The sequence below is a fragment of the Peromyscus maniculatus genome, chromosome 13 (genome assembly GCF_049852395.1).
Source record: "Peromyscus maniculatus bairdii isolate BWxNUB_F1_BW_parent chromosome 13, HU_Pman_BW_mat_3.1, whole genome shotgun sequence".
Lineage (NCBI taxonomy): Eukaryota > Metazoa > Chordata > Mammalia > Rodentia > Cricetidae > Peromyscus > Peromyscus maniculatus.
The window spans coordinates 23,478,042-23,501,054 of record NC_134864.1 but is presented as its reverse complement, the minus strand read 5'-3'; the positions used below and the strand labels follow the sequence as shown (position 1 = coordinate 23,501,054).

The 23,013-nt window shown below is 38.8% G+C and overlaps 1 protein-coding gene across 6 annotated transcripts in view; it reads left to right on the top strand.

The window, feature by feature from the left end:
- Window positions 1-23,013, top strand: part of Ankrd12 (ankyrin repeat domain 12) — a 107,348-nt gene that overhangs the window by 76,637 nt on the left and 7,698 nt on the right. For 3 of the 6 annotated variants that reach the window (XM_076549796.1, XM_076549795.1, XM_076549797.1), the window contains 3 exons: window positions 10,723-15,380; window positions 19,594-19,692; window positions 22,526-22,669. In XM_076549796.1, coding sequence (XP_076405911.1) covers window positions 10,723-15,380; window positions 19,594-19,692; window positions 22,526-22,669 — 4,901 coding nt within the window. Of the gene's footprint in view, window positions 1-10,722; window positions 15,381-19,593; window positions 19,693-22,525; window positions 22,670-23,013 lie in introns of those variants that run through there. The other 3 variants (XM_076549803.1, XM_076549800.1, XM_076549798.1) reach the window with 2 other exon arrangements.

The following is a 23,013-nucleotide window of genomic DNA, read 5'->3' as shown; positions in this document are numbered from 1 at the left end:
ACTATGTTATGATGTCAGAGCATGAGTAAATCATTTATTCTAATAATATATAAAATAATCAATAATATATTACTATGGGAGGCATAGGACCAGAAGAAATTATGCCATATCTGACAGTAAAAGCAAAAAAGTTGCATACGTGAAAAAAAGACTCACGAGTACACATACAAACCATCATTACCACTGGGCATCTGTTAATGAACTGAGCTCAGCCTTCTGGTGACAACAGTAGTGACATCTGTTGTCCTAGGAACCCGAAATACAAAAAGGCTTTTAAAAACCATGTTCAGGGCTGGAGAGATGGCTCAGAGGTTAAGAGCACTGACTGCTCTTCCAGAGGTCCTGAGTTCAATTCCCAGCAACCACATGGTGGCTCACAGCCATCTGCAATGAGATCTGGCGCCCTCTTCTGTATACATAATAAATAAATAAATCTTAAAAAAAAAAAAAAAAAAAAAAGCTTTAAAAAAAAAAAAAAAAACATGTTCATCCAACCACAGTTTCTTACAGGTACCATTACTGTGTGTTCTCTATCTCTTTCTGTACTCATATATTGATACACTGCTATTCCAAAGAATAATGTACACCAGCCTTTTCTACATTATTAAATTTGTCTATACTATCAAGTAGTTAGTTAAAAGCACCAGAATATTTCTTCAGTAAAGGAATTATATTAAATGTTTGCATAATAAGTGTAATAATGAAGGATTGAAAAAATGGCTCAGGGTTAAGTGTCTGCTACACCCAGGGCCCATGTAAAAAGCTGTGTAGCAGTTAACACTGTAATTGCAGTGCTGAGCTGAGGGGTAAGGACCGGAGGGTCTGGAGAGCTTGCAAGGCAGCCAGTCTAGCCTGGAGGGTGAGCTCCAGGGCTAGTGTGACACTGTCTCCAATAGAAAAAAGGAAAAAGGGTAGATAAAAGATTGAGGAAGACACCCCAGAGTCTTTCTCTGGCCTCTATACACGCCCACACAAGCAGCTGCATGCCCACATATATGAACACACATACATGATATAAACCCATACAATAATGAAGTGCTGAGTAATATGTAGCTCAGTATTAGAATGTTTGGCATATCTGTGACTCTGTTTGATATATTACATTACCATGAAATTTCAAAAGAAAATTTCTACCATCTTTAAATGAAAAAAAAAAGGCATGCTGTCTATAGGTGCTGTGATTTAGCCACTTTATTTTTTTAGAAGCATAAATATTTATTTGTTACAAAGGAGTTTGTGTACAGTGTTGAAAATCCACAACTTCTTGTTAAATTCACATTTGCACTTCCCCTTTTTAAACAAACATTTATAATCATTATTTTATACAGATATAGATATGTAAATACAACATCGAGTTCAATGGTCCTTCAGCATTTTCCACTTAAATGTTTTTTTTTTTTAAACATAAAAACAAGTTATAATTCCAAAGTCCAGAGTTATTTGAAACTGGAAAATATTTTCTCTGTAGAAAATAGTAAACATGATAACATTTCCCAATAAGCCCTTTTAAGCCAAATAATAGCTGATTTATACATATAAATATTGATTAGATTTGGGGATACAAAAGAAACCTATCTTCACCTGTTCAGAGAGCTATGTTTTACTTAAGTTGTGTAAGTGAGATTCCTAATCATCTTCCCCTTCACTGTTTGATTTACAGTATACATTTTTCTATAGGCTAATCCATAGTCTAAAAAGATTTTAGCCTCCCCTCCTGAAAGTACAGCCAGCATATTTTTTCATCAGCTGGATACAGTATAAATTCTTATCCTAATAGTGAAATGCTTCACTAAAGCATTCCCAGTGATTGGACAAAACCAAAACTTATAAGCCAGTCATCCTAGTCCTTTGCTTTATATCTAGTATCCACTTATGAGTGAGTACATACCATGTTTGTCCTTCTGAGTCTGGGTTACCTTACTCAGGATGATATTTTCTAGTTCCATTTGCCTGCAAATTTCATGCTGTCATTGTTTTTCTCTGCTGAGTAGTACTCCGTTGTGTATATGTACCACGTTTTCTTAATCCATTCTTCAGTTGACAGGCATCTAGGTTGTTTTCAGGTTCTGGTTATTACAAATAATGCTGCTGTGAACATAGTTCATATCTTTGTGGTATGATTGAGCATTCCTTGGGTATATGCCCAAGAGTGGTATGGCTGGGTCTTGAGGTAGATCAATTCCCAGTTTCTGAGAAGCTGCCATACTGATTTCCACAGTGGTTGTACAAGTTTGCGTTCCCACCAACAGTGGAGGAGTATTCCCCTTGCTCTGCATCCTCTCCAACATAGACTGTCTTCATTGTTTTTGATCATAGCCATTCTAACAGGTGTAAGGTGGTATTTCAGAGTCCTTTTGATTTGTACTTCTCTGATGACTAAGGATGATGAGCATTTCCTTAAATGTCTTTCAGCCATTTGAGATTCTTTTGAGAATTCTCTGTTTAGCTCTGTAGCCCATTTTTAAAATTGGATTGTTCAGTATTTTGATGTCTAGTTTCTTGAGTTCTTTATATACTGTGGAGATCAATTCTCTGTCAGATGTGGGGTTGGTGAAGATCTTTCCCCATTCTGTATGTTGTCTTTTTGTCTTGTGTCCTTTGCCCTACAAAAGCTTCTCAATTTCAGGAGGTCCCATTTATTAATTGTTCCTCTCAGTGTCTGTGCTACTGGTGTTATATTTAGGAAGTGGTCTCCTGTGCCAATGTGTTCAAGGGTACTTCCTACTTTTTCTTCTATCAAGTTCAGTGTAACTGGATTTATGTTGAGGTCTTTGATCCTCTTGAACTTGAGTTTTGTGCATGGTGACAGATATGGATCTATTTGCAATCTTCTACATGTTGACATCCAGTTAGGCCAGCACCATTTGTTGAAGATACTTTCTTTTTTCCATTGTATAGTTTTGGCTTCTTTGTCAAAAATGAGGTGTTCTTATGTGAGTGGATTAATGTCAGAGTCTTCAGTTCGATTCCATTGGTCTGTATGTCAGTTTTTATGCCAGTACCAAGATATTTTTATTACTATAGCTCTGTAATAGAGCTTGAGGTCAGGGATGGTGATGCCTTCAGAGGTTGCTTTATTGTACAGGATTCTTTTAGCTTTCCTGGGCTTTTTGTTTTTCCACATGAAGTTGAGTGTTTTTCTTTCCAAGTCTGTGAAGAATTGTGTTGGAATTTTGATGGGGATTGCATTGAATCTGTAGATTGCTTTTGGTAAGACTGCCATTTTTACTATGTTTAATCCTACCTATCCATGAGCATAGGAGAACTTTTCATTTTCTGATATCTTCTTCAGTTTCTTTCTTCAGAGACTTAAAGTTCTTATCATACAGGTCCTTCACGTGTTTATTAGTGTTACCCCAATATTATTATATTATTTGTGGCTATTGTAAAGGGTGATGTTTCTCTGACTTCTTTCTCAGCCCTTTTATCATTTGTGTATAGGAGGGCTACTGATTTTTTTTAGTTGATCTTATATCATGCCCCATTACTGAAGGAATTTATCAGCTGTAGGAGTTCCCTGGTAGAAATTTTGTGGTCACTTATGTATACTATCATATCATCTGCAAATAGGAAAAGTTTGACTTCTTCCTTTCCAATTTCTATCCCTTTGATCTCCTTTTGTTGTCTTATTGCTCTAGCTAGAACTTCAGGTACTATATTGGATAAATATGGGGAGAGTGAACAGCCTTGTCTTCTTGTTCCTGATTTTAGTGGAATTTGAGTTTCTCTCCGTTTAATTTGATGGTGGCTGTTGGCTTGCTGTAAATTACCTTTATTATGTTTAGGTATGTTCCTTGTATTCCTGATCTCTCCAAGACCTTTATCATGAAGGGGTGTTGGCTTTTGTCAAAGGCTTTTTCAGCATCTAATAAGATGGTCATGTTTTGTTTTGTTTTTCTTTCAGTTTGTTTATATGGTGTATTACATTAACAGATTTTCATATGTTGAACCATCCTTGCATCCCTGGGATGAAGCCTACTTGGTCACAGTGGATAACTTTTTGATGTGTTCTTGGATTCGGTTTGCCAATATTTTGTTGAATATTTTTGCATCAATGTTCATGAGGAAGATTGGTCTGTACTTCCCTTTCTTTGTTGCATTTTTGTGTCATTTGGGTATCAGGGTAACTGTAGCCTCATAAAAAAGGCATGGTAATGTTCCTTCTCTTTCTGTTGTTTGGAACAATTTGAAGATTATTGGAATTAGCTCTTCTTTGAAAATCTGGTAGAATTCTGTGCTAAAACCATTTGGTCCTGGACTTTTTTTGGTTGAGAGATTTTTGATGACTGTTTCTATTTCCTTAGGGGTTATTGGTCTATTTAAATAGTTTATCTGGTTTTGATTTAACTTTGTATGTGGTACCTATCCAGAAAATTGTCCATTTCTTCCAGATTTTCCAGTTTTGTGGAGTACAGGTTTTTGAAGTATGACTTGATGATTCTCTGGATTTCCTCATTGTCTGTTGTTATGTCTCCCTTTTCATTTCTGATTTTGTTATTTTGCATGCGTTCTCTCTTCCTCTTGGTTAGTTTGGATAAGGGTTTGTCTATCTTGTTGATTTTTTTTCAAAGAACCAACTCTTTTTTCATTGATTCTTTGTATTGTTCTCTTTCTTTCTATCTCATTGATTTCAGCCCTCAATTTGATTATTTCCTGGCGTCTATTTCTCCTGGGTGAGTCTATTTCTCCTGGGTGAGTTTGTTTCTTTTTGTTCTAGAGCTTTCAGTTGTGCTGTTAATTCAATGGTATGGGATTGCTCCATCTTCTTTATGTGTGCATTTAGAGCTATGAATTTTCCTCTTAGCACTGCTTTCATAGTGTCCCATAAGTTTGGGTATATTGTACTTTCATTTTCACTGAATTCTAGGAAATATTTAATTTCTTTACCTCTTTCTTGACCCATTGATACTTCAATTGGGCATTATTCAATTTTCATGAGATTGTAGGCTTTCTATAGTTTTTGTTGTTGTTGAAGTCTAACTTTAAGGCATGGTGGTCAGATAAAATACAGAAGGTTATTCCAATGTTTTTGTGTCTGTTGAGATTTGTTTTGTGACCGAGCATGTGGTCAATTTTCAAGAAGGTTCCATGGGGTGCTGAGAAGAAGGTATATTCTTTTGTGTTAGGGTGGAATGTTCTGTAGATATCTATTAAGTCCATTTGAGTCATAACATCTGTTAAGTCCTTTATTTCTCTGTTAAGTTTCAGTCTAGTAGATCTGTCCATTGTTGAGAGTAGTGTGTTGAAATCTCCCACTACTAGTGTGTGGGGTTTGACGTGCAATTTAAGCTTTAATAATGTTTCTTTTAAAAATGTGGGTGCCTGCTATTGGTGGGTTAGGACTTCTGTTGGTTTTTTCTGTGTCGAACATACAGATTGTAAGCCCAGCGCCACGTTGAGATCTTAGGCAGCAGTTAACTCTGCAACTCACACATGATTGAGCCTGTATGATAATGAGTATTCAGAGACAGGTAATGCGGGGGGGGGGGGCACTTACCAACCTAAGACAGAGTGCCTGTGTGGCCTGGGCAGGCATCTCCATGTCGGGTAAGGTGACCTGCTGACGTCCCACGCAACCTAAGTCAGAAGCTCATTTTTTAGTAAAATGGGGACCTGTAGGGCCCTGGCCCCCTGGCCCCCGTTTTGGGTAACTGTTGCCTTGCTTGCTGACCTTGACCTTGATATCCTCCCTATGCTAATTCCCTGCCTAGTTCCACCCTCCTGAATGCTTAAGGGAAGTTCCTTGTCTGTGTATCCTGCATAATAGGTGTTAACAGCTTAGATGTAAGATTGTAAAACATCGGTAGTGAATTTCTGCCCACTGGGGTCCTCCCATTGTGCTGTAAAGTCCTTCCCGATCTCTTTTGGTTGATTTTAGTTTGAAGTCTATTTTATTGATATTAGGATAACTACACCAGCTTGCTTCTTAAGTCCATCTGATTGTAAAGCCTTTTCCCAGCCTTTTACTCTGAGGTAGTGTCTGTCTTTAAAGTTGATGTGTGTTTCTTGTATGCAGCAGAAGGATGGATCCTGTTTTCATATTTATTCTGTTAGCCTGTGTCTTTTTATAGGTGAGTTGAGACCATTGATATTGATGGATATTTTTGTTTGTTTGTTTGTTTGTTTGTTTTTTGTTTTTTGTTTTCCAAGACAGGGTTTCTCTTGTGTAGCTTTGCGCCTTTCCTGGAACTCACTTGGTAGCCCAGGCTGGTCTCAAACTCACAGGGATCCACCTGCCTCTGCCTCCGCCTCCCGAGTGCCTGGATTAAAGGCGTGCGCCACCACCGCCCGGCTAATATTGATGGATATTAATGACCAGTGATTGTTAATTCCTGTTATTTTTTTGGTGATAGTGTTGTGTTTCCCTTCTCTGGTATTTGTTGGTCTGGAATTATCTATTGCCTGAGTTTTCATGGGTATGTCGAATTTCCTTAGGTTGGATTTTTCCTTCTAGTGCATTCTGTAGGGCTGGATTTGTGGCTACGTATTGTTTAAATCTGGTTTTATCACAGAATATTTTGTTTACTCTGACTATGGTGATTGAGAGTCTTGAGTATAATAGTCTGGTCTCTTAGTGTCTGCATGATGTTTGTCCAGGACCTTCTAGCTTTCATAGTCTCCATTGAGAAGTCCGGTGTTATTCTGACGGGTCTGCCTTTATATGTTACTTGGCATTTTTTTTTTTTTTTTAGTCTCTTAATATTTTTTCTTTATTCTGTTATGTTTAGTGGTTTGATTATTATGTGGTGAGGGGACTTTTTTTTTTTTTGGATCCAGCCTACTTGGTGTTCTGTAAGCTTCTTGTATCTTCATAGGTATTTCTTTCTTTAGGTTGGGAAAGTTTTCTTCTATGATTTTGTTGAATATATTCTCTGTGCCTTTAGGTTGATATTCTTCTTCTTCTATCCCTATTATTCTTAGGTTTGGTCTTTTCATGGTGTCTCAGGTTTCCTGGACGTTTTGTGTTACAACTTTTTTGGCTTTAGTGTTGTCTTTGAATGACGAATCTATTTTCTCTATTGTGTCTTCAACGTCAGAGATTCTCTGTTCCATCTCTTACATTCTGTTGGTTATGCTTGCTTCTGTAGTTCTTGTTCGTTTAGTTAGATTTTCTATTTCCAGCATTCTCCTCAGTTTTTGTCATCTTTATTGTCTAGATTTCAATTTTTAAAACTTACATCTCTGGTGACCTGGTTCGGTGACTGGACCGCTCGTTTTCTTGAGTTCTCAGGTCAAGCTCTCCTCGCTCGCTCGCCAACTCCTTAGCTGATCTTGTTTCCTCAGACTCTAGCTGCTTTCTTTTATGTAACCATTGTTAATCCCCACCTGAAGTTCTTACTCTCCCTGACTTAATTTTGTGTTGCTTCTTCTAGAAACATTCATTAATTCTACTGGTCTCCTAAGCCAACATGTTGAGTGTGCCTGTGGAAGTGATGTCTCCTCAACAGCTACCATGCTGTACAATGTGAGGAGCTCAGTCTCTCTGCTGCTTGAGGCAAGAGCTGTGCTCTTTTTAGCATGCTTCCTCAACATTCTGTGCCTCTGTGTAGAAACTTTTCCTGTTCCAGTGAAACTTATAATCCAGTGAGAAAATAAGCAGAAGCCATAAAGAAATGAAGTCTTTGAAAACTACAAGGGGAGAAAAGTCTTTGGGTTGAAAATAAACAAACGGGTTGGAGAGATGGCTCAGTGGTTAAGAGCACTGACTGTTCTTCTAGGGACTTGGGTTCAATTCCCAGCACCCACATGACAGCTCACAACTGTCTGCAATTCCAAGATCTGACACCCTCACACAGACACACATGCACTGAAGACACCAATGCACATAAAAACAAATTGTTACAAAAATGATGATGATAATAAGTCATGTATTCTCTGATTCATTTAATCAAGTACCAAAACAAATATTGGCCTCCATATGAGGACCATTGTAATGGTATTAACACTCCATGTTTTGATGCTTTCTACAGCAGTATTGGTAACTGAAAGTAGGATTTTAAAGTGTATTAACAAGTTTTTTAAAATACCATATATATGATATTTTATATATATATATAACTTTATTACTCAATGCAACTTTATATTGTTTATATTGTCTTGAGCTATTAACACGTTTTCTCCAAAAACAATGGTTGTAACCTTTGAGAGATCTTAGTACACTACCTGGAATGGCATAGGTATGAATCTTTGTATGAAGAATATTTGAGAACCAGATTAAATGAAGCCTAACATATTTGAGTAAGTATGCATTTTTTTATTTTGTTTTTTCGAGACAGGGTTTCTCTGTGTAGCTTTGGTGCCTGTCCTAGATCTCACTCTGTAGACCAGACTAGACTCGAACTCACAGAGATCCGCCTGGGTCTGCCTCCATGCACCACCACCGCCCAGCATAGCCTTTGGGGGGGGGGGGTGCAGTCTTAATATAGTGAATTTTTTTTTTTTTTTTTTTTTTTTTTTTTTTTTTTTTTTTTGGTTTTTCGAGACAGGGTTTCTCTATGTAGCTTTGCGCCTTTCCTGGAGCTCACTTGGTAGCCCAGGCTGGCCTCGAACTCACAGAGATCCGCCTGGCTCTGCCTCCCAAGTGCTGGGATTAAAGGCGTGCGCCACCAACGCCCGGCTTAATATAGTGAATATTAAGTGAAGCATTTAATTACTACTGCAATTGATTTTTTTTTTCTCCCCCTTGTGTTGGATGTCTCAGTTACCATTTTATAGTCCTTTTTTTTGAAAACAGGGTTTCTCTTTGTAGCCCTGGCTATCCTAAAACTAGACCAGACTGGCCTCAGAGATCTGCCTGCCTCTGCCTTTGAGTGCTGGGATCAAAGACATGTGTCCCCATGCCTGGCAGGTCTTTTTATAGTCCTAAACAATCCTTGCAGTTGAGTGCCCTAGGTATAAAACATCCACTTAGGAAAAAATGTCAACCTTGGGTGCTAGGGAGGTGAGGTTGCTGTAAAAGCAAGAGGAGCTGAACTAAATCACAAGCGCCCACACAAAAGCAAGCCAACTGGTGGTGGTGCACACCTTTTAATCACAATACTCGGGAGGCAGAGGCCAGCCTGGTCTGCAGAGCTAGTTCTAGGCCAGCCAGAGCTGTTACACAGAGAAACCCTGTCTCGACAAACTAAGAGAAAAAAAAAAAAGAAAAAGAAAAGGTAGAATGAAATAGATTCTACCAAGGCTTTGATTGTACTTCCACAACAACTAGGTTATAATAATTTTGTTTTGTTTTGTTTCGAGAAAAGGTTTCTCTGTGTAGTTTTGGTGCCTGTCATGGATCTCACTCTGTAGACCAGGCTGACCTTGAACTCACAGAGATCTGCCTGGCTCTGCCTCCTGAGTGCTAGGATCAAAGGCGTGTGCCAGCCTGGCTTGTTTTTGAGACAGTGTCTCACTATATAATCTTGGCTGGCCTGGAACTCACTGTGGTAGACCAGGCTGGCCTGAAACTCACAGAAATGGAGATCCACCTGCCTTTACCTTTACTAAAGGAGTCCAATGGGTCCTGGGAGCTCATTAGTCTTCCCGGCTAACAAGCACAGTGTTCCTCTCATGCAGGGAGAGACCCTGCTGCAAAAGCTGAAGTGGAGAGCAGTAGAGGGAAACCCTCCCCTGGCCTCTGCATGCATGTGCTTGGGCACCTGTGCTCACATACAGGGTCAACCTGGGGAACATGAGTTGGGTTTGATTTGGTTTTGTTGGGGATGGGGGTTGCTTTGTTTTTAGATGGAGTCTTGGTAGCAAGACTGATCATTCTCCATCTCCCAAGTACAGGGTTGCAAGCATGAGCTAAAAAATACTCCTAGCTAAAAACTTTGTTTTGATTTTTAAAAAAAGAATGAAGTACATCATTCTACCAAGGCTTTGATTGTATTTATACAACAGTGTGGCTGTAATTTGGTTGGTTTTTGAGACAAGGTCTCAATATGTGGCCTTGTCTGGCCAGGAACTCACTGTGGTAAACCAGGCTAGCCTAGAACTCATAGAGGTCCGCCTGCTTCTGCCTCTCAAGTTCTGGGATTAAAGGTGTATGCCACCATGCCTGGTACTTAGCTATAATTTAATAAAATATTTGTATGTTTAATAATACATAGAGACTATTTCTCCTAGTGTTCTAGGTCTAAAATGTAGGTAAAAGAAACCTAAGGAACAGAATAGTGTTTTTTGTGAATTACATATCTATTATAATCTTGATTATGTAATTGGAGGTTTTTTCTTCTTCTTTTCTCTCCTAAATTGCCATGTTTCTAATATAGTTAAAGCTTTCCCATTGTCTAAATTATTGGTCTTAATGGTAAGCATAAAGTTCTGCTAATATATATTTTGAAATAAGTAAAACCAAACCTTTTTAGTGATTCCTAATCTTTTTTAGGGAGAAGAGTTAAAGAGCCTTACCTAAGTCCTTCTCTTACCAGCACAAAAATGTATCTATATATGTGTAGAATTCTTGTAATCCTTTTTACAGTGGAAGCTCCCCTGAATCCAGATGCCCTGTGCATGCCCTCCCTCCATATGTGTGTATGTGTTTACATCATACGTTTTAATAAACATGCTGTGTTTAACATGTGCTCATCATAAAGGAGGCACTCTGAAAGCTTTTCTACAAAACTGTAAGAGAACTCATCCAGGTTCCTTTGCCTGGCTTATATGTGTAAGGTAATTTTATTGGAATTGTCGGATGTATTTATGGTATAAGCTATGTTTTTTTTTTTCCTATTCTAGATTCAGAAGAGGCTCATTCTGTAAATCCGTCTAGTGTTGATGAAAACATTGACTCGGAGACAGAGAAAGACTCCCTCATCTGTGACAGTAAAGTCCTCCCCAGTAAAGCCCCGCTCCCGTCTGCTCTCGATGAGTATGAGTTCAAGGACGATGATGAAGAAGAGTTAAGTAAAATGATTGATGACAGGCACATTCTAAGGAAAGAACAGCGCAAAGAAAACGAGTCCGAAGCAGAAAAGAGTGGTTTGTTTGCAAAACAGGAGAAGGCCTTCTATTCCAAATCATTTAAAACTAAAAAGCAGAAGCCGTCTAGGGTTCTGTATTCCAGTACTGAAAGTTCTGATGAAGATGTTCTTCAGAACAAAAAGATTTCTACTGCATGTTCTGTCCCTGAAACATCAAATTCTGATATGCAAGCCAAGAAAGAATATGAATATAAACAGAAAGGCAAAGTTAAAAGAAAATTAAAAAATCAGAATAAAAACAAAGAGAACCAAGAATTGAAACAAGAAAAAGAGGGGAAAGAAAACACCAGAATAACAAACTTGACAGTCAATACTGCACTGGATTGTTCAGAGAAAACCAGAGAGGAGGGCAGTTTTAGGAAATCTTTTAGCCCAAAAGATGATACTTCATTACACTTATTTCATATTTCCACTGGTAAATCTCCCAAACATTCTTGTGGATTAAGTGAAAAACAGTCAACACCGCTAAAGCAAGAACATACAAAAGCATGTATTTCACCAGGGAGCTCTGAAATGTCGTTACAGCCTGATCTTGCTCGATATGATAATACAGAACCTGAATTTTTGCCAGAAAGTTCAAATATAAAATCTTATAAGCATAAGGAAAAAAACAAACATCAGAAAGATTTCCACCTAGAATTTGGTGAAAAATCAAATGCCAAAATAAAAGATGAGGATCATAATCCAGCATTTGAAAACTCAGAGTGCACGCTGAAAAAGATGGATAAGGAGGGCAAAACACTAAAAAAACACAAACTGAAACATAAAGAGAAGGAGAAGGAAAAGCACAAAAAGGAAGTTGAAGGGGAAAAGGACAAATACAAAAATAAGGAAAATGCTAAAGAGCTGCAGAGGAGCGTTGAATTTGACAGAGAATTTTGGAAAGAGAATTTTTTTAAAAGCGATGAAACGGAGGATCTCTTTTTAAGTATGGAACATGAATCCCTAACAGAAAAAAAATCAAAACTTGAAAAAACCATGAAAGATGACAAATTAACTAAGGAAAAACATGTCTCAAAAGAGAGGAACTTTAAAGAAGAACGGGAAAAGACTAAAAAGGAAAATGAAAGATCTCTTAGGGAAGAAAAGCTGAAAGAAGAAAGAGACAGTGTACCCACAGATAAAGAAGTAGAGTGTGGTTCTGTGGGGGCCAGTGTAAACCAGGACTCGGTAGGGCTACATTCCATGGAAAAGGACGTAGACATTGAAAAACAAGAAAAGCATACAAAAGAAAGGGAGAAATCAGACAGACGATTTCAAACTAAGGAAAAAGAGGTTGACAAGACTGAACGAAAATTTTCTGAAAAAGAAAAAAAGATAAAACATGAACATAAGTCAGAAAAAGAGAAATTGGATTTTAGTGAATGTGTTGACAGAGTAAAAGAAAAGGACAAGTTATATTCACACCAAACAGAAAGGGGTCATAAAGAAGGGGAGAAAATAAAAAACACTATTAAAAAAACTGATGACAGAGAGAGGAACAGAGAAAAAATGGATAGAAAGCATGACAAAGAAAAACCTGAAAAGGAGAGGTGTTTAGCAGAAAGCAAAGAAAAGCACTTGGAGAAAAAAAAGTCTGATAATAGTGAGTATACTAAATCAGAAAAGGTCAGAAATAAAGACAGGGAAGGAGAGAAGAAGGAAAAATTTAGAGATAAAGAAAGTATAAATGTTACTAACTCTAGACATTTGCAAGAAGAGAAAAGGTCAAGTACAGGAGATAGTAGTAGTAAAATCCAGCATGAGAAAACTATGTCCCTTAAAGAAAAGGCAAGGGATGAACCTTTGAAAACTCCAGATGGAAAAGAGAAAGATAAAAAAGATATAGACAGATACAAAGAACGAGACAAACGTAAAGATAAAATCCAACTAAATACTTTAATCAAACTAAAATCTGAAACAGATAAGCCTAAACCTAAGTCATCACCGGCATCGAAAGACATCCGACCTAAAGAAAAGAGGCTAGTCAATGATGATCTAATGCAGACAAGTTTTGAACGGATGCTCAGCCTTAAAGACCTAGAGATAGAACAGTGGCACAAAAAACATAAGGAAAAAATTAAGCAAAAAGAAAAAGAACGATTAAGAAACCGTACTTGTTTAGAACTTAAAGTAAAAGATAAAGAAAAAACAAAACATACACCCACTGAATCAAAAAATAAAGAATTTACCAGGTCAAGAAGTTCAGAATTGACTGATGTTTATAACAAGGAGAAACAATCTAAAGATGTTGGAAGTAATAGATCACAATCTGTTGACACCAAAAATGTACTGAATTTAGGGAAGTCATCTTTTATTTCAGAGAACAGCTCAAACCGCTCTCCTAGGTCAGAAAGTGAGAGGCTGGGTCTTAGCTCCAGGTCTGTGTCCGTGATTTCTGTTGCTAGTTCAGAAGACTCTTGCCAAACAGTGACAACCCCACGGCCTCTTGTTGAATATGACTCTGACTTTATGTTAGAGGGCTCAGAATCTCAATTGTCGTTCTCCCAGTCACCTTTTTTGCCAAATGCCAAATCTCCAGCCCTTTATGAAAGGGAGCTGGAGAGCCTTGCTGACATGCCGGAACGACTTAAACCACCATGTACAAACAGACTTCCGGTGTGCCATCTCAGGTCATCTTCTGTGGAAGATGTTAAATTAATTACTAATGAGGTACGGCCTGCTGTGGAAATCAGAAGATGTAGCATGCCCTCAGTCATTTGTGAACCCACAAAACATTTCCAGATATCAGATGAAAGCCACCAAGGCAGCTTAGCTGTGCCAAGAGAGACTTCCCCTTCCCCCAAACCTGAAGTATCTTCAGCAATGCCAGAAAGAGGCCTTTCGCATGTGTCTGACTTACACCCCAGCTTTACAGGCTCCCCAACTAGGTCTGTAAACAGCAGGTATATTGCATCTGAATCAAATGTAATCAAGAGTGCTAGTCTTGTGGGTACTTTAATGGACAGTCCTATGCACTTGGAACCATCTAATCAGGTTGGAGTGATCCAAAATAAATCATGGGAGATGCCTGTTGATAAACTGGAGTCTTTAAGCACCAATGAGGTTATCTGCCCAGATTCTAGTACATCTGACCAGTATTCCTCTGCTCAGAGTTTTTGTAATTCAGAAAGCAAAATGTTAAGAGAACAAAATACTGATTGCTTATCACTACACCAGACTGATCTGCCAGGAAACTCGTGTGCTCAGGATCCAGTATCCTTTCTGTCTTCACCACAACCCTGCTCTTTTTCCAACCAGTCACATTCAGATGCTGAGTCTGCTTCTAAACCTGTGTCTTTGTCATATGTTGCCAATCAAGAACCAGGTATTTCACAACAGAGAAATGCAGCTCATATGATTAGCTCTGTTTTAGATAGTGACAGTAACTTTACAAAGGATATGGAAAATACGTTTGTTCTATCAGACATTCAGAAGACGAATTCTTTTGTACCAGTTTACTCTGAGAGCACTACTCAAGAAACACTCCCAAACTTTGAGAAGGCGAATACTTTGCTTGTGTTGCCATCAGAAAAGGACTTCAGCGGAAGTGATGCTTCTTCTCAGATAAATACACAGTATGCGTTTAGCAAACTCACTTACAAGTCTTCCAGTAGCCATGAAGTTGAGAAGAGCACAGATGATACACAAGTTATCTCCCATGAAAAAGAAAACAAACTGCAAAGTTTGGTCATAACTCCGTTGAGTAAATGTGATTCTGATTTGTATGAAATGAATGCAGGGATGTCAAAAGGAAACCTAAATGAACAGGAGAATCCAAGGCACGGTCCTGATGGTGAAAAGTACTTGCTTTCCATTGAGGATGAAGAATCTCAGCAGAGCACTCTGTCAAGTGTGGGAAACCATTCCCAGCAGTCAGCCCACCCGGAGATGCATAAATATGACCAGCTAATTAAAGGAGAATTAGAAGAAAGTGCTGAAGACGATAAAACTGAAAACCAAATCCCCCAAAGGATGACTCGAAACAAATCGAGCACAATGGTAAATCAGAGCAAGCAGATTGTTGCTGGCTGTACACTTCTGCCAGAAAAAGACAATGACTCCTCCCCTAGGGGAAGAATAAGGCTCACTGAAGAAGACGATCCCCAGATTCACCATCCCCGGAAAAGGAAAGTGTCACGGGTCCCTCAGCCTGTGCAAGTGAGTCCTTCTTTACTACAGGCAAAGGAGAAGACGCAGCAGTCTCTAGCAGCCATCGTTGATTCTCTGAAACTAGATGAGATTCAGCCATACAGTTCTGAGAGAGCAAATCCGTACTTTGAGTATTTGCACATAAGGAAAAAAATTGAAGAAAAACGCAAATTATTATGTAGCGTTATTCCTCAAGCTCCTCAGTATTATGATGAGTATGTAACATTTAATGGATCATATCTCCTGGATGGAAACCCCTTAAGCAAGATTTGTATTCCTACAGTAAGTAAATTGTCACTTGATACACATCTGTAACACTCGTGAGGATATAACTCAGTGATAGTGCACCTGTCTCATGTACAGAAGGCCTTGGCTTCAGTCTTTAGTACTGGGTAGAAAGTTGTGCATATGCAAGCTGCATACATAATTTTAAGTTTTCTAGTAGTTAATATTTTCAAAGCAAAAAGAACTGGTAGATTAATTTTATAAATGTTAAGTCAGTATATCCAGTGTATTCGGTATATAATCAAAATACAGTTACTGAGATATTTTACTCCTTTTTTCCACTGAGTCTTTTGAAGTCTGATGTACTTATGGTACATGTCTGCCCTGACCGACCGACCACACGTCACAAAGTAGCTTCCTTATCAGGTATCGTGTTAGCTTTCCCTCAGCTGCTCATCCTTTTGTTTTAAAGAAGACATGTTTTGATTTCTTTAAAGACAAATGAATGCCTCTACATGGACTTGATCCCATTGTTTTGTCTTCTCCAGAACCTTCCTCCGTGAAACACTTCTCACTAGTATTTTTTTTTTCCAGTCTCCTTTCTTGGTTGGCCTATGTTTGCTGATTCAGAAGATATATATAGGTTACTTCTGTCTTAGAGAGAGAAAAAAAATCTCCCTTGACTTTCCCAGCTCATCATCAGCCTTCCACTGTCTGTCACCTTCCCTGACACACTTGTGCACAGTATTTTGTATGTGACAGTTTGTCAGCCTCCTGCCTTACTTAATCTTGAGCTCTTATGGCAAAGCAGGGATCACCTCTGATCTGTTTTTAAGGTTCATTGGATTGTTTTTGTTCTGTTTGGTCTGACTTGACATCATAACCACCTTGTTCTTATTCAGTTCTCCCGTCATGGGCTTAAGTACTTATTTATTCTCCTGTTCCTCTGCCTTATTGACTGTTTAAAGTAAGCACTAAATGTGTTGCTTGCCTCCTCTCTCTCGCCATCTTCTGTATTGCATTTGTGATGTGATGACTTCATTACTGCCTTAGATACTCAGATACATGAATATTGCATATTCAAATACATTATGTTACATATATAAGTAATAAGTATATGCTAAGCATTGTGCTAGGTGCTAGATATTGGAGATGAACAAGATAGACATTCTAAATCGCTGCCAGAGTTCCCATCTTTCCTCTGTCCAGCTTTAGGATGATCTGAGTTTCATTATAAAACACGTCTGTTGTTGGGGTATAGTTGGTGCACACCATTGATCTCAACATGGGGGGAGGCAGAGGAGGCAGATCTCCCTGACTTCAAGGCTAGTCTGGTCTATGTAGAGAGTTCCAGGCCAGACAGAGCTACATAGTGGGACCCTGTCTTTAAAAAAAATCAGTCCGTTGATGTGACTATGAGGCTAAATATCATGAGTGATTGTCAGTTTCTGTAGAATAAATCTCAATTTCTTACTGTTACATACAAGGTCCTTCCTTCCAGTACTTTGCTAGGCTTGGTCCTAGTAACTACCCCTAGTGTATAGGAAGGCTACCCTGGAACCCCCTAACATAGGGACTGTTTTGCAGCATCCCTTTACATGCTTTATCTTTTGATTGGTACCTTTTAAATGGATAAGAACAAACTCTGCCTAATATTAGCTGAGAAGTGATGCTGGTGCATTTAAAATCTTAACAGATTAGATTTAAATAGCAATCGTAGTAGACTAAGTAATGAGCAGTAATACAAGTTTGAAACAGTACAGAGAGACTCTTTGTTGAATTAGAATTAATTGTTTTAAATACTGCTTTAAAAGAGACGATAGAAATTGGATATAGTATGGATTTTTACCTTTAATGAGAATTCCTAAGGCTGTGTAGTAAAGCAAATGTCCACTTAGCATTCACAAATTAAACACCTAAATTTCACCAGTAGTTTTAAGTGACTGACTCATCTTCTCTTCTGACTCTCTCCTTCCACTGTTTCTCCACCATTCCTCTAATGGACTTAGCTCTTCCTTCAAAATGTTCCCATACTGTCCTCTCAGACTCTTCCTTCGCAGCCCCCGTCTTAAATGAATGATCTTCCTCTGTGTTCCTTGAGACAACTGCATACCTACAAGAGATGGTAGTTTTAAAACAGTAGCACCAAACTCGTGTAGCTAGAGTTTTCCTGCCTGACCCACAGTCAGGACAAATCTCTGTCACCCGCCAGTCCCACAGCCGCTCAGATCCAACCGAGTAAACACAGAGACTTATATCGCTTACAAACTGTATGGCTGTGGCAGGTTTCTTGCTAACTGTTCTTATAGCTTAAATTAGTCCATTTCCATAAATCTGTACCTTGCCATGTGGCTTGTGGCTTACCGGCATCTTCACATGCTTCTTGTCATGGCCGCGAGTGGCAGTGTCTTCTGCCTTCCTGTTCTTTCTTTTCTCCTGTTAGTCCTGCCTATACTTCCTCACTGGCCAATCAGTGTTTTATTTATTGACCAATCAGAGCAATTAGAGCAATCAGAGTAATTAGACATACAGCAAACTCGTTTTTCTCAACTTAAAGCAATTCACAAGACACACACAAAAAAAAAAAAAAAAAAAATCAATGTAGTTTTTCAGTTAGAGGCCTGAACAATTTTCCCAAATAAGCTGCTACTTTGTAGATGTCTGCACTGTTCTGTTGAGACCTTGTGATGACATCTTACATGTGTTTGGTTGCTCAGAATTCCTAGTTAGAAATGAAAAGTCTTTATGAATCTAGCTTTGATGTTTTTTAGGAAAGGACTTGTCCATGTTGTCTTGTGATCACTGTAGCAACGGCATAGGAATGTGATGTCCTACTTTCTGGTGGAATCAACAAGGATAAGAAAAGGAAAACAGATACCCTAGGGAGAAGAGAGAATATTCAGGGTTCTAGATTGTTGCCAGACTTGCCTGTCTCATTAATAGTAAATTGCCAACTTCCTGTGGGATTAATAAGAAAGCATAGTCCATTGTATTATCAAGTTAGAAATGAACTAATAACTGTTGAATGGTTATACACAAAATTACGTGGAATGTCACATACAATAAAGAAAGCTCATTACATAGTTGTATCTACTTCTATATAAGAGAGTTCATTAGTACTGAGGTTTTTGTTTTATTCTCAAGTCTACAAAGATGCTTTGCTTATTAAACTGACGCACTGCTGTGGTCCCTAAGAGCACTTCTGTTTTTACACCAGCTTTTCTGTTTTTGTGGCTTCTCATCTCTTCCTGTCTGGGAGCTGTAACTGATTAACTTTTTGTCTTAATAATTTGCTCTTTGAAATTTTGCTGTGGCCTAGGAATCAAAACATCTAAGCATAGTGGAATGTCCTACTAGGTTCCAGACAACCAGCACTGACTGAAAAGTCTCTCAGTTGTGTAATGAGCTGTTTTCCTCAGACAGATGCACTGTGCAAATAAGCTGACAGCATGGAGTTTGCTGCAAAGATTCTGTGCTTCAGTTCAGTGTTTCTGAATCCATTGCTTTAGGCAGAGGATCATGGTAGTGGGAGCGTGTGTCAGAGGCTCCTCAGCTCATGGCAGCCAGGAAAGGAAGACACTCCCACCTCCACCAGCCAGGCCTCTTTGCAGTTCCACCACCTTCCAGTAGTTTGCTCAGATTTGGTTTTGATTCAACTGTTGATTAGAACAGAGCTCATAACCTGATTGTATTAGAAAGTGTCTGTTGTCAGGTTGATAAACCTGGGAAGAAGGAACCCCAAATGAAGAGTCTCCTCCCTCAGACTGGCTTGTGGGCATGCATATGGGGCATCTCTTGATTGGTAATTAATGGAGGAGGGTGCAGCCCACTGAGTGGTACCATCCCTAGACACATGGGCCTTGTCTATATAAGAACAATATATAGCAATAAGTTAAGCAAGGCAGTAAGCAGCATGCCTCCATTGGTTCCTGCTTCTAGTTCCTGTCTCGAGTTCCTGCCCTGGCTTCCCTCAATGATGAACTGTAACTCACAAGCCAAATAAACTCTACCCTCCCAGGGTTGCTTTTGGTCAGTGCTTTATCACAGCAGTAGAGAAGAAGAAAACTAAAACCATTACTTCTATGCATTTCTAATTGACACTCACTAGTATTCGTTATTAATCTTCCAGGAGTCTCAGTCTAATCAAGTTGACAAGAGTAACCATCACAGAACTGTATTGTTTAATTCATGGAATGTCAGGTTTTAAGTTACGCACTAAAAGTTTAATCGTAGATAAAAACTTAATAGTTTATGTGTGCTTTCTAATTAGATTACACCACCACCTTCGCTGTCAGATCCACTTAAAGAGCTCTTTCGGCAACAGGAAGTAGTAAGAATGAAACTACGTTTGCAACATAGTATCGAAAGGGTAAGGTACCCTCAAATATAAATATATGCAAAAAATAACCATTTACAGTAGTAAAAATGGCCTATGGCTTTTCATTAATGGACATTGCCTGTTTACTGCTATCTGGGGAAATGGTATGATTTTGTCCTCTTGTGCTCATCCAATTAAAGAGAGAATTTTAAACCTGTCTTAGAATAGTTACTTTCTTACTACAATTCATGCTGAAGTGTATTTTTATATTTGAAATCCCTATGATGTATCATTTGTTAAATTTATGATATTAGAATAGTCAGTTTCTAGTAGAACATTTATAATTCTAAATTTTTGAGTGCTTTCTTGGCATACCAGCCTCTTTAGGCCTAATGGAAAAGGCTATGTTTATTCATTTTTTTGGTATGCCTTAGTATCTAGTTTTCAGTTGTTTGTTTGTTTTTAGTTTTTTGAGACAGGGTTTCTCTGTGTTGCCCTGATTGTCCCGGAACTCACTCTGTAGACCAAGCTGACTTCAAACTCAGAGATCCACCTGCCCCTACCTCCAAGTTCTGGGATTAAAGGCGTGCATCACCACTGCCCAGCTACTGGTTAGTCTTGACATGAGGGGGGGAAGACAAACTGGTGATGGAGAGATAGTTCCCTAGTTAATAAAATCACTTGCTGTTCTTGTAGAGGACATGGGTTCAGGTCCAAATACCCATATAGTGGCTCACAACCATCTAACTCCTGTTTCAGAGGATCCAGAGTGTTCTTCCAGTCTTCCACAGGCAGCAGGCACACGTGTGGTGCCATACATAACATGCAGGCAAAACATTTACATAAAATTAATCCTATTCCTAGAAATCATGAACATCATTTTACATGGATTTACAAAGTATATCCCTTAAGCCAGCATTCCAGAGGCAGAGGCTGGCAGATGGATCTTTGTGAGTTCAAAGCCAGCATGGTCATATAACAAGATTCAGAATAGACAGGTCTTCATAAAGGAACCCTATCTCAAAACAAAGCATAAATATATCCATATCCCCTTAACCTTGTGTTAAAGTTCCATGGTCTCTAAAAGATACAAGCTATGGTATTTCACAGAAATATACATATACTTGTCTTCGATTTATATACAATAGGTTCCCCATGGCAGAGGCCTTTAACCTTTTTTATACTTTTGACCAATGAGGAAACTGGGAACCAGTTCTCAGACTGTGTTTTAAGTGAGTAAATTCATGTGGTTGCAAAGAGAAGCAAGAAGGGAGAGCAAACACCCAGGTGTGCTGGACTCCTTGCCGTTGTCTTGCACAGAATACCCCAAGAAATACATAAAGAAGTTGGAACCATCATACATTATTGATCAGTGTAAAATGATAGCAGCTGCTGTTGCAACAGTTGACTATTCCTCAACAGTTAACAGACTTGTGACCCAGCAGTTTCACTCCTAGTTAGTACCTCATAAGAAATAAAAATATATGTCCAGGACAAACAGAAGCTTAAGCATAAATGCTCATGACAGCTTTCATAGTAACCCCAAAGAATAACAACTGTGGGGGAGGCAGAACATTATCTCAGACCTGTTAGAGCACCAAGAGTTACAGTGACATAGGGCAGATCAACAAAAGGCATACAGTTTCGATTTAAAGTTTCACTGAACATGGAGCCCTATGAGGAAATGAAGACCCAGAGACGTGGTGAAGCCCTGATGCTTTTGTGTTAGATTAGACAGAGAAACCTAACAATGCAAAGGCAAGGTAATTTCAAAAGGGCTGTACAGGTTTCTTTTGGCTTTACCTCCCTGTTTCTGCTGGAAAGAATGTTCCTCTCTGCTGGGCTATAGTGGCGCACACCTTTAATCTCATCACTCCGGAGGCAGAGGCAGGCAGATCTCTGTGAGTTCAAGGCCAGCCTGGTCTACAGAGCAAGTTCCAAGACAGGCATCAAAACTACACAGAGCAATGCTGTCTCAACTCTCCCTCACCCCCCAAAAAAAGAATGTTCCTTTCCTCCTAACCCGTAGAGGACATCTTTTACTTTGGAGTCTTATTTCCTCAGAGTGCCCTTGCCCTAATTATTTTTAAAATGACTACAGTTCAAAATAAGCATTATACCAAATTAGCATGTTTTGAAGTGGCAGAGTCTGCCACCCTTCAAATCCAAATGGTCAAATAATGAATGGCATACATAAAATATGTCTACAGTAGAATATGATTTGTCAGTAGCAAAGAAGTAGATTATAGTACACACTACAGTGTAGGTGAACCTTGAAAATACAAGACACTAAGTAAGGAAAATCGGTGGCAAAAGGCCACATAGTGTGTGATTTTATTTATGAGTAATTGAATTTTCAAAACAAGTAAACTCATAGGGACAAAAGGTAGATTACTGATAGCCAGAAGATATAAGAAAGAAGAGTGACTGCCAGTAATAGGAGATTTCTTTCTGGTTTGATGAAAATCTTCCGGAACTAAAACATGTATTTATTTATTAGTATTATAAGTATGAGGTTTTTGCTAGCATGTATGTCTGTGCATCACATGCATGCCTGGTGCCTGTGGAGTTAGAAGAGATGTTCAGTCCCCTGAAGCTGGAGTTATAGACCGCTGTGAGCCTCCATGTAGGTACTAGGAACTAAACAAAGGTGCTGTTAACCACTGAGCCATCTCTCCAGCCCCATCCATACACTTCAAAAACAATTTTAAGAAAGAAACTGCCAATTTTGGAGAGAGAAGATTTCTCTAGAACACTAGGAATTTTTAAATTTCTCAAGCCTCCTGTGAAGAAAATGGTACTCTATGATTAAGATTATTTCGTGTAACTTAAGTGATTTTATCTAATTTCAATGAATAGTTTTAATTACTCTGTGTTCAATTAGGAAAAACTTATTGTATCCAATGAACAAGAAGTTCTGCGAGTCCATTACAGAGCTGCGAGGACACTGGCCAATCAGACGCTGCCGTTTAGTGCTTGCACCGTCCTGCTGGATGCAGAGGTGTACAACGTGCCCTTGGACTCACAGGTAAAGTGCTGGTTGATACAGAGTGCCTTCAAGAACTGGAACAGTCAGTCCTGTTTGTAGATCTGTCTTTGTAGAAGAAGGTTGAATTAAAGTCAGAGAAAAAAGACAATTTCAAAAGTGTTCCTGGAACAGCTGGTCCTCTGTATTGTGGGTTGGTATAAAGCTAGGTAGCCATTTGGACATGAGTGTACAAGCCTCACCCCAGAACTCGAGAAGCCGTACTCTATCTGCTTAACAAAATGAAGGGCTAATAAGATGACTCCATGGATAAAGTGCTTACCATGCAAGTGTGAGGACCTGAGTTTGAATCCCCAGAGCCAGACACAGTAGTAGCACATGTCTAG